The sequence below is a fragment of the Dipodomys merriami genome, unplaced genomic scaffold (genome assembly GCF_024711535.1).
Source record: "Dipodomys merriami isolate MVZ:Mamm:240054 unplaced genomic scaffold, mDipMer1.0.p SCAF_21, whole genome shotgun sequence".
NCBI classification, from domain to species: domain Eukaryota; kingdom Metazoa; phylum Chordata; class Mammalia; order Rodentia; family Heteromyidae; genus Dipodomys; species Dipodomys merriami.
Genome location: NW_027203493.1, coordinates 5,318,792 through 5,330,825, shown reverse-complemented (window position 1 = coordinate 5,330,825; position 12,034 = coordinate 5,318,792). Strand labels below are relative to the sequence as shown.

General features: G+C 37.4%; 1 protein-coding gene and 1 pseudogene across 1 annotated transcript; both read right to left on the bottom strand.

Moving 5' to 3' along the window:
* Nucleotides 1-190: 190 nt before the first annotated feature.
* LOC138834183 (olfactory receptor 5L1-like) lies at nucleotides 191-2,326 on the bottom strand (annotated as a pseudogene).
* A 1,782-nt stretch (nucleotides 2,327-4,108) lies between these two features.
* LOC138833659 (olfactory receptor 5L1-like) lies at nucleotides 4,109-5,044 on the bottom strand. The gene has a single exon (XM_070031942.1). The coding sequence runs from the start codon at nucleotides 5,042-5,044 to the stop codon at nucleotides 4,109-4,111; it is 936 nt and encodes a 311-aa protein (XP_069888043.1).
* Between the last annotated feature and the right edge of the window lie 6,990 nt (nucleotides 5,045-12,034).

Below are 12,034 nucleotides of genomic sequence, written 5' to 3'. Positions count from 1 at the left end.
AAGGCAATGCACATTTTAAAACACTCAGAGGTTTTGTGGTAAATCAAAGTCAAATTCAAAGTAAGTAAATAGAGCCATTCTTACACACCTTGTACCCAACTCTTTTTTTTAATTCCAAAATTTGAGCCAGATTCTCAGTCAAATAACCATATTCCCTTTATAGTCCAAAGTGCTGCTAGTAAAATCTTCTCTAAGAAATTATTTTGGATCCCATCACTTTTCTGAGAGCTTCTTTCACGTCTTTGCTCCTTAGGCTATAGATCAGGGTTTTCAGCATGGGGATCACCACAGTGTAGAACACGGTACTCGCTGTACCAGTATCTTGATTATTGTTAGAAGTGTACTGACAATAAATTGAGAGGAATGCCATGGAAGATGACGATGGTTGTGAGGTGGGAGGCGCAGGTGGAGAAAGCCTTGTGTCTTCCCTTGGCTGAGCGCATCTTCAAGATGGTGACCAGAACCAGTAGGAGGTGAGGATGTTGATGATGGTAACGGACTCATTCACATTGACCACAATGAACACTAGAACCTCATCGATAGAGACATCTGCGCAAGCAAGATCCAAGAGTGGAGGCAGGTCACAGAAGTGGTTCACCACGTTGGCCTAGTAGGATGGGATCTGAAGAGCTAAGCGTAAATGAATCAGCGCACACACAGAGGCATAGAGGTAACACCCAGAAACCAGCACCGTGCGGAGTCTCGGGGACATAACAACTGTGTACAACAGAAGGTTACAGACAGCCACGAAGCGATTGTAGGACATCACAGCCAGCAGGAAGACCTCTGTGATAACAAATATGCAGAATAAATAAAACTGCACCATACACCCCAGGAATGGCTTTGTCTTCACTGGATATGTTCACCAGCATTTTGGGCACAATGACAGAGGCGTAGCAGAAATCCACGAAGAACAAATGGCACAGGAGAAAGTACATGGGGGTGTGAAGGTGAGAGTTGACCTGAATCAGGGCAGTCATGCCAAGATTAGCCAGAACCATGACTCTGTAGACAAGCAAGAAGAACAAGGAGAGGAAAACTCTGAGTTCCGTGGCCTCTGATAATCCCAGGGATATGAAGTCTGTCACTGTGATGCCTCACCCATTGCCACACTACACATCAGGTCAGTGAAAAAATCTATAACCCAAGTTTAAAGGAGAATTCTCTACAATTCCATTTTAAGAAGTACAAACATTTTCTTTAAGGTTAGTGGACCATGAAGACCCTGTAAATTTGGAATGGTTCAGAATGCAAGAGGAGAATTAAAACTTAATGTGACAACAATAGACACAAAGGTAAGAAGGGCAACCATTGCTTAACTCTCCTGTATCTCCAAGGAGGGGAGACAATGACCACGATTTTTGAAATTGTATTTTGGAAGTGACTAATTCAAACAAGTGAACACCCAACCATTGAAGGAAAACATATAACCATGTGAAAACAGAATGTATATGCAACACACACTTGCACACACACACAGAATATTTCATCAACTCAATTCCAAATCTGACATATAAATACACTAAAAAAAAAAAAAGCTAAGTGCCGACTTTCCAAGTTTTCTCAAAGTTTTGATTGGGGAAATTTTATCGAACAAAAAATCCTATCCAAGCCAGACTTTATACACTTTATGGAAGTGGAGTAGATATTTTGTGTTTTCCTTAGCCGATTGCAGAAGTGAATATGGGAATCCATTAATGTTACAATGAAAGTGCAGTGAAGATAGTCTGGAAAAGAAAGATAACATAATAGTTCCTCAATATCTGAAATAAGTAACTGCAAAGGAAATAAAGTGTTGAAATCATAACTTCCTTATCCTCTAGAGAAGAAAAAGAAAAAGAAAAGGCAAAAGTAAAAAGTAAAGTAGACCAAAAAAGTCCCCTTGAAATTTTTGTATCCAATGTTCTATGCTAAAATGAGGAATGAAATCTAGGAATAACTCACTGTGTGATCAAGTGTAGAATTAGGGTAACAGTGGAAATAAGAAACCCTTTAGCTGGTAATTATAGATGCTATGAAGAATTTTTGTATGTATAAAGGAGAAAGATAAAGAGAGACAGAGATAGAGACAGAGACACACAGAGAAAGTGTGAAAATTAGGTGTGAAAATTAATCAGTTTTAATATATTTTTTCATATAGGCTTACAGGCCAATGTTTGGAATAAAAGAGAAAATTGTTCTAAATTCTCAAACATTTCCCAGGAAAAGACAAACCAACTTTTAATAGTAAATGCACTATATATATAAGGGATCTCCCTAACCATTGCATTGATGACTTAGGAATATTGTGATATAATTTTTCCAAAGAAAATATATTACTTTCCATTTTAAGTGACTAGTTTCTAGTTCTATTGAACAAATCTGAGGTGTAGACTTTTCTTCCTGGAATTGAAGATGTTAGTTGTGTGTACCACAAACTAAGAGACTTTATAATGTTAATCAAATCTTTGGGGACTCACTCCCTTATGTAAAATAATTGCTAATCTCTGGCAGCATAAGAAATGAGTAAAAACCTGTGCTATAGAAGAGCAAACAATATGATTAAAGTGATTTCCTCTTTTGATATGTTATTGAATGCTTTGGTGTTGATCATTGGAATTCAAAGGTCAGGGACAGGAGTTGCAAATCCATCTGCTACACATGAAAATGTGAGCATGGATACAGAGGAAAAGTAAAGAAAATTCAGAGGACAGTCAACTCAGGAATGCTGCTATCTACTATATTTTTAAATGTCTACATTAATAGAAGTCAGTGAGGCATATAAAGAGCTATGTATCTTCAAGTGATTGTTCTAAGGGTCTTATCTATGTTTTCATTTGTGAAATTCAATGTTCCTAAAATACTAGTATGATAATTGCAACAATTTTCTTTATGAGAAAATCTTTATGAGATGAAATGATATCCAAGGTTCAAACAACACTGGATACTAAACAATAGAATCAAAAGGAGAAAACAAAGTACACAATGAACAAGAACCAGCAGAAAAGGGATACAGCTATACTATTTATTTATTGTATGGTACAGGTCCTGAGGCTTGAAGTCAGGACCTGAGGTTAGTCTTGGTCAAGGCTAGTAATGACCTACCAACTGAGCCACACACAAACATCTGGCATTTTGGAGATCAATTAGATAAAGTGTGTCATGGATTGTTCTTCTCAGACTAGTTTTGAACCATGATCCTCAGATCTCAGCCTCCAGAGTAGCTAGGATTATAGGCATGGAGTTCACAGAAATGGTGGGATAAAGAATGAACTAATTCATCAGTGATACTCATTAGACACTATGTTGAAAATGAATTATTCGACTTGTGGGGGAGCAGGGTCAGGAGGGAAAAATCCAGGAAAAAATGAAGGAAGAGCTAACACAGAAAAATTCTAATTTCATTACCTATGTAAATGCAACCCCTCTGCCCATCACAATAAAAATTTTTAAAGAAGTACAAAAATTTTTTAAATGAAAGTAATTGTAGTTTCTTTCATAGATTCTAAAATAAAGTAAAAGGTTTGACTCTTCCTTTTAAACTTGTGATGGATTTGCATCAAATAAGTACATCTGTCTTTTATTTTCTTTATTCATTTCTTTTCATCCAATGCAACCTGTAACAGTATTAATGAACACTGTATTAAAGAAGATTATCACTGTGATTTTGGGGAAGAAGACTATTACTAGGATTTGAATTCAGGGCCTGGTGTTTAGGTTGTTTAGCTGGCTTGTGAGGCTGGCCCTCTACCAGATGAAGATCTCCTTCAGCCCAGTATTTTGCTTGTTATTTTTTTATGTTATGTTGTATTATCTTTGAAGAGTTACACAAGGAATTTTCCATTCAACATATCAGCTTATGAATACAGTGCATCTTAGTCAATACCACTCTTTCCTAATAGGGCCATTAATCATATGTGTACAACACTGAACATTTAAGAAAAAAAGGTTATACATTTAGGAAAAACAATGAACTATGAATTTAGAAATACATTGCATCCTAAGCTTGCAAAGTGAAGTGGCTAGAAAAATAGAAATACGAACTTACAACTACTTTGTTCCTCATTCTAGTCCTACACCAGGGAGCTCCCACTCTCTCTCCTTTGCAGTTCAGAGTCCTGGCTATTTTCTAAGCACCTGTTTTAGACCTCAGAACTTTCCTGAGGGCTTCTTTCACATCCTTATTCCTCAGGCTATAGATCAGGGGGTTCAGCATGGGAATCACCACAGTGTAGAACACCGTGGCCACTTTCTCAGCATCACCGCTGTTTTCTAATGTAGGTGCACAATAAATGGAGAGAATTGTCCCATGGAAGACCACGATGGCTGTGAGGTGAGAGGCACAGGTAGAAAATGCTTTGTACCTCCCCTCGGCAGAGCGCATCCTCAGGATAGTGACCAGAATGAACAGGTAGGATGTGAGGATCACCACAATGCTAATGGTCTCATTGAAGGTGGCCACAATGAACAGCACTATCTCATTGACAGTGACATCAGAGCAAGCCAGACTTAAGAGAGGGGGTAGATCACAGAAGAAATGATTGATCACATTTGACCTGTAGGATGCGATCCTGAGGGCCAGGCACATGTGAATCAGGGCACATGCCGATGCACAGAGGTAGCAGCCACACATCAGCACCACACAGAGTTTCTGGGACATGATGACCCTATACAGCAGAGGGTTACAGATAGCCACAAAGCGGTCATAGGCCATGACGGCCAGCAGGAAGACCTCTGTGACCACGCAGGTGCAAAACAAATAGAACTGCATATGGCATGCCAAAAAGGAGATGGCTCCGTCCTCCTGAAGGGTGTTAGGCAGCATGTTTGGCACAATGATTGAAGAGTAGCAGAAATCTACAAAGGACAAGTGGCTGAGGAAAAAGTACATGGGAGTATGAAGTGGAACGCTGATCTGAATCAAGGCAACCATGCCCAGGTTGGCCAGAACTGTGATTCCATAGATGACAAAGAAAAGCAAAGTAAGAAGAACTCTACCAGCAGGTGCGTCTGATAATCCAAGAAGCACAAACTCTGTCACAGCGGTACAGTTTCCTTTTCCCATTTATCCTCTTCACAGGCGTTTGGGTAAATAATTTGAAAATCTCTCTATTTTATTATCTGAAATCTAATTCTGGCCTTTTTCTTGAAAAGATATCAGAAGCAATAGTATGCTTAATATAACCTGCAGAGAAATAGCAAATGTTTCATGGGGTTTATCATAAAATATGGAATTGTGCATTAGAAATGCTTAAATTCATAGTTTGACTCCGAGATCACACAAAAATCATTACTTACATCTAAAGTTTGTATGATTTTGGTTATTCTTTTCATGATTGCAAGGGTTGCTATTGAGTTTATAAGCAACAAGTTCCAATAGTGATTTAATTTGCTTTATTGCTCTATGAAAACTACATCTAGTAAGGAGGATGCTATGGAAAATTTTACAATGCACCTGCCAGTCTGCTTCCAGTACCCTCTGCCTACAACACACATCACCTGCGTGAACAGGTCACTAACGCCACAGCGAGAAACCTGCTTTAGAGAGTCATATCAAAGAACTTTGCACAGATCCAGAGGAACTCCTTTCCTTTATGCTACAGAGATGGTTCATATGTTTGCCTTCCTCCCTAAGCAGTTCTGGAGACCTCTCATGGCCACCAGACCCTTGAGGTTGCTGGCAGGAGAATCTCTATGCAGGCTTCATGAGACTGGATAAAGGAAAAGGGGAAATAAGACACATAAAGTGCTTAAGTACCCTCATTGATTCTCTTAGGTACCCTCATTGAATGGCTTTTGGGAGATTTGTAATTCTGCAGACTAAATTATTGATCATTTCAACCATCCCTTTCTACATAAGAAGCAGAATCTTGTCTAACAGTGTTCAGACTGGCATTTCTGAGTACATTCTCCCATTAACAGATAAAACACAACTTAAAAAATAAACTCATACGATTACCTCTTTTACAATTTCTTTATGAATGCAGTAAAAGTCAGCCATAAGGAAAATAGCTCATGCTTCCAGCACCATGAAAATTCAATTCATAGGTGTTCTGCAAAGATAACCATAGGGTAACTTCAAACCACAAGCCTATGCAGAAGACATCATGTTGTCCGGAAGATGCTATTCTGGGAGATGTTTCAGTTTTTTATGTTTGAAAGATGACTCTCTGGGGCCTGTGACATCTAAGCATTTCAAAACAATCCTTGATCTCTGTGGGACATCAAGGAGCTATCAAGAAAACCACTCTCTCCTGGGATGCCAACAATTATTTCTACTTTAGAATGAAAACTGAGGAAAACTAAACTATGTAGTGAATATTACTGTAAGCTAGTTCAATTTAAACTAGATCTCACAGTCAAACAAAAAATACTGCATTCTGTGTGGGCATTGCTTTGAGAGTACATTTATTTTGTCATGGTGAAATAAATGAAGGCATTTATAAAATTTGTTTGTCCTATAGTCAACAGCCCCTTTCTGGAAGACAGGAGGCTCTGAAATCACATTCAAAATCAACTCTACAAGGAATGGAGGTCATGAATCTTCCACTTACTGATGTAGCTCAGTAAGTGTGAGCTATGCCCTTGTGTCAAGGACTCTTCTCACTAACACTTTAAACACAGTCCATCTTTATGAAGCTATGAGTAATTTTAAATCTCTTCTACAAATGAGGTGACTCAGAAACAGACTGGTACCTCTTGTCCAGTCACTTTCAGAATCCCCCTAAAAAGAAGGCATGTACTGAAGAAATGCTCAACTCCTCTGGTCATAAAAGAAATCCAAATCAAAACCACACTGAGAGTCCACCTCATCTCAGGTCAAATGGCTATAATCAAGAACTCTAATAACAACAGATGCTGGAGGGGATGTGGCCAAAAGGGGAACCCTACTGCTATCTTGGTTGGAGTGTAAACTTGTTCAACTACTCTGGAAGCAGTATGGGGGTTCCTCAAAAGACTACATAGAGCATTCCTATGACCCAGCAATCCCACTTCTGGGCATTTACCCAAATGATCACAAATAAGGCCATACTAAAGTTATCAGCATTATTGCAGCATTCTTCACCATAGCTAAGATATGGAACCAGATGCCCCTAAGTAGATAAAAGGATCAAGAACATGTGGTATATGCATATATACAATGGAATTCTATGCCTCCATCAGAAGGAATGACACTGCCCCATTTTTAAGAAATGGAAAGACAGAAAAACTTATATTAAGTGTAGTAAGCTAGACCCAAAGAAAAATAGGTTCCATGGTTTCTCTTATTTGACATAACTAGTATATATCCATGATGATCTTAGCAGATGAGCAGAATAGCTCAATAGCTATGTATATGTGACCTATAAAATGATGCTGAGCGAAATGAACTCCAAGGACACAGTTTTTCTTCATTGTAGTTTTTAATGTACTATGTGATTTTTTTTTTTTTTTTTTTTTTTTTTTTTTTTTTTTTTTTTTTTTTTTTGTCGGTCGTGGGGCTTGAACTCTGGGCCTGGGCGCTGTCCCTCAGCTCTTCAGCTCAAGGCGAGCGCTCTACCACTTGAGCTACAGCGCCACTTCCGGTTTTCTGGTGATTTATTGGAGATAGGAGTCTCACGGTCTCTCCTGCCCGGGCTGGCTTTGAACCGCGATCCTCAGATCTCAGCCTCCTGAGTAGCTAGGATTACAGGCGTGAGCCACCAGCGCCCAGCTGTACTATGTGATTTTTTTGTTTCCTTTGTATGTTCTGTCCCTATGGTATATCCTCTGTTATCACTGTATTTGATCTGGTAGCCTACTGTTGTATATACATTTATTTGAATTAGGAAAGGCAAAAGGAATAACAGAATGGTGAGACAGAGGACCACGGTGTGGGGGAACCAATGCAACAGCCATATTCACAAGGAAATAAGTTGGGAATGATCTGTACAACTTGTGGAATGGGTAGAGGGAGGGAAAATAGGAAGAAATAAGGGAAGGGATAACAAGTTTGACAAGAAATATACTCAGTATCTTACTTGTATAACTGTAACCCCTCTGTATATCACCTTGACAATAAAAAAAATAGAAAGAAGCCATGTATATCTTTTTTTAGCTTGCATAGCTACAAGGAGGGCTGGAAGGTCCACTTTGCAGTTCAATGCTAAAGGTGAGCCAAACTCAATCCATAACTTTCCTAACGAGGTAATATTGAGCTGAATATAATGCTCCAACCCAATATGTGTGTTCCTCAATACACCAAATACAGAAATTTCATGAACATCAATGAAAGTGATCTGCTACAAGTAATAAGTTCCCCAAGTCACAACCATTTACAAACCATTTTCCTAAAATGGATCTATGTGGGAATGTGCTGAACTTGAGAAATCTTCAAGGAATTTTTTTTTTAGGGTGTTAAAGCTTCTGTAATGTTGATTATATGACATCATGCATTTCTCAAAACTCCATGAAAGCTCACAACACAAAGACTTCAAATAGTAATAATATATCAATATTACTTCATCAAGTATAACAAGTTACCACACCATTGCAGATGTCAATACTGGAGGAGGCATATGGGGACTTTGCTTTCTGTCCAATTTTTTTCTGCAAGTCTAAAACTGCTCTAAAAACAAAGTCTATTTATAAAAAGGCATAGATTTCTATTGATAATTCTCATTCAAATGAACATACTTGTAAATTATCTTCTTTCATTTAATATTTCTCTCCTCATTCAAGGAATTTTTTGGTACCTAATGTCACAAAACATTAAAAGTACTTCTGTTATCCAGTTACATCTTATATGAAATGTTCCAATGAAAGAAAAATAAAACAACCAGAAATCCCAAACTTAAACATAAATACAACATGAATTGTGTTATCCATAGGGCCTGATATTTCTTCCTTTTCAATGAGATACTTTATACCTCACCCACTTGGAGGAGGAGATTGTGAGGAGCTTGGTTCAATGGCAGACCTCAGCTTCAATCAACAATCTGTGCATGGTGATGCATACCTAGGGGCCGGGGATGTGGAAGGCTGTGGATAGGAAGAGTACAATCTGTGGCCTACCCTTCACAGAAGTCAAAACAGTGATCTGTGAAAAGTACCTACCCTCCCAAAAAGGCTAGGAATGTGAATCAAGTGGTAGATTGGCTGCTTAGTAATATGAAGCTCTAGACTCAAACCCAGTACCACCAAAAAGGAGATGTACAAATATTCAAATACATATCCAAATATTGAAACATATATTTTTCCTTATTTCATAGGAAATATAAACTTATTTCTGTGTGTGATATCAAATAATAGGTCAGGTGATTATGAGGATTCATATTTGACTCATTGATCATTGGTTTGGTAACAACTCAAGCTTTGGGCAAGTGGTCTAGCTTTTGGGGTTTGTGATTTGAATTACAGAAGCTTTTAAGCTTTAGAAAGACTATAAAACTGGAAGGCCTCTCAGAGTCTGGAGACTGGTCCAAGTTTTATTTCAACTACCTTCTGTAAAGGAAAGATGAATTGATTATTTCATTTGATCAGAAGAGATACAAAAGTGGAGGGGGAAGAAGGGATGGAAACACAGAGTGAAAAATTTGGACCATGTTTGCCAGTTACTATCCTGTGTAGCAAATCCTTTGAAAGATGTAATTTCAAAACTCTTGACTCTCTAGAAAATTAGAAGAAAATTGAGTTGGTTTTTGTCATTACAAAAACTCGTTAATAGATTACCATGAAAATTTTTATGTAAAAAAAATGAACTCTGTAACTTGAGGGGAAGGAGGGAAGAGAAGAAACGGAAGAGGATAGAAAGGGTGACACTGACAAAGAAGCATTGTCTCCTGTGTAGCTTGAATAAGAGGTGCTTCCCAGAATGCTCCGTGTAATGACATTGTGACCCATTGTGCACAGGCACTTGCAGACCATGTAAGTACACACTGTGTGTATCTCTTTTAGTCAGAATTTGTCTTGGTACCATCTTCTTGCATATTTGTGGTTCAATGTGATATTTTTCATCTCAGTTGTCTTGATTGGACATCAGTCATGGGTTTGTGTAAAGATAATGCTTATAGCACTTTAACTATAAGCTCATTTCTGGATGCAACTTTAATTCTCATCTATCTCTGACATCATGAATATACATTTGATCCTGAAAAATTTACTTAAAACAATTTTTGGAGAAAAGAACTTCTTCAACAAATGATATTGGTAAAATTGACATCTACACGTTGAAGACTGAAACTAGATCCCTTTCTTTCTCCTTACACATAAATTATGTCAACATATAAACTATCATAATATTTGCTCTGAATGTTTGAAACTACAAGAGAAAAACATAGAAGGAAACTCTTCAAATTACATGCATAGGTAATCTATTCCTAACTAGGATCCTAATTGCTTGGAAATAAGAAAGATTGCTAAATGAGACTGTATCACATTAAAATATTTTCTGCACAAGAAAAAGTATGGGGATACAGGTGGACCCATTGCAGCAATGAGATGTGCAAGTCGTTATGTCAAAGAATGAACTTTACAACTTTGGTGGGGGGGGGACGGGGGTGTAGCGGTGAGGATTGGGTGGGAGGGGTATGGGGAGCATGGGAAGGGATGGGAAGGAGGAGGCAACAATGCTTGATAAGAAATGTACTCATTATCTTGCCCATGTAATTGTAACCCCTCTGTACAGTATTTTCACAATAAAAAAAAATAAATAAATAAATAAAAATCCTCAAAGAAACAACCACCCCATTAATAAGTGGGCTAAAGACTTAAAGAGAAAAAAAATATAAAGACACTGCCTAAAGACTGGGAAAAAATCTTTGCCAAATAGTCATCCAATTAGAGATTACTCAAAAAATTGCACAACAAAAAACAATCTATCTAGTTAATAAATTTACAATGAGAATGACAAGAACCTTTTCTAAGGAAAAAGTACAAATAGCCAATAAATTGATGGAAAATTGTTCAACATCTTAGCCATAAGAAAATTACAAATAAAAACTATATTGAGTTTCCACTTAATCCTATTCAGAATAACTACTGTCAAATAAATGAACAATGGGAACAAAAGTTTTATAAGTTGATGTTAGGCGAAATGAGCTCCAAGATAAGGACTCAAATGTTTTTTCTTTCTTGCTATTGTTTCTAACATATTTATAAGATGATTTCTTTGTTGCTTTGTATGTCCCTTTCCCACAGTATAACCCCTGTTTTCACTGTATTTGATGTTGGTATAATTTGTGGAGGGGAAGGGAAAAAAACAAATTGTTTAAATAGGGATACAGGTGGACCCATTGCAACAATGAGATGTACAAGATGTTATGTATAAAAACAAACTTTACAACTTTGGCAGGGGGTATAGAGGGAAGGGGGTAGATAAGAAGGGTTGTGAAGGAGAAACAAAGGAGGAGGCAACAATTCTTGATAAGAAATATACTCATTAGCTTGCCCATGTAATTGTAACTCCTCTGTATGGTATTTTCACAATAAAAAAAAAAGTTGGTGGCTGTTGAAGATGACAAGTTAGAATGGGGCAGTACTTGTTATACATGTTCTCCTTGCCTCTGAAAACTGTTGTTTTGTATGTAAGTTTATCTTTTTAGGGGAGGACAAGGAAGAGCACAGAATAGTATGACCAAAGCTGAACAAATGCACCAGTGGTGATCACTAGACACTACATTAAAAATGAACTCTACAACTGGTGGAGGGGGATTGAGGAGGGAAAAACTGGGAGAAAGTGAGGGAAGGATTGACACGGTCTAAAAGGAAATGTACTCACAACCTGAATTTTGTGACTGTAACCCCTTGTTATATCACCTTGACAATAAAATAAAAATTAAATAAAAAGATCCAGGATGCAAAGGTTAGTTTGGAGTATCTTTCCAAATTCTAACTTTTAGTAATGAATCATCTAAGAAATATTCCTTATATTAGTTTTTGTTGGTTTGTTGAACAAATGCAAATTTTAGATATACATATTTTTACTTATAATACTTGACTGTAATTGTACTTAAAAACAATTGATTGCTATTAGCCTTCTCTTAGTTTACCTTTAATAATTCATACTTAATGAGTATGATGAAAAGAACAAGAGGTA

Coding starts and splice junctions, on each gene's coding strand:
- LOC138833659 (XM_070031942.1), bottom strand. CDS start 5,044: ATGGGAAAAGGAAACTGTACCGCTGTGACAGAGTTTGTGCTTCTTGGA.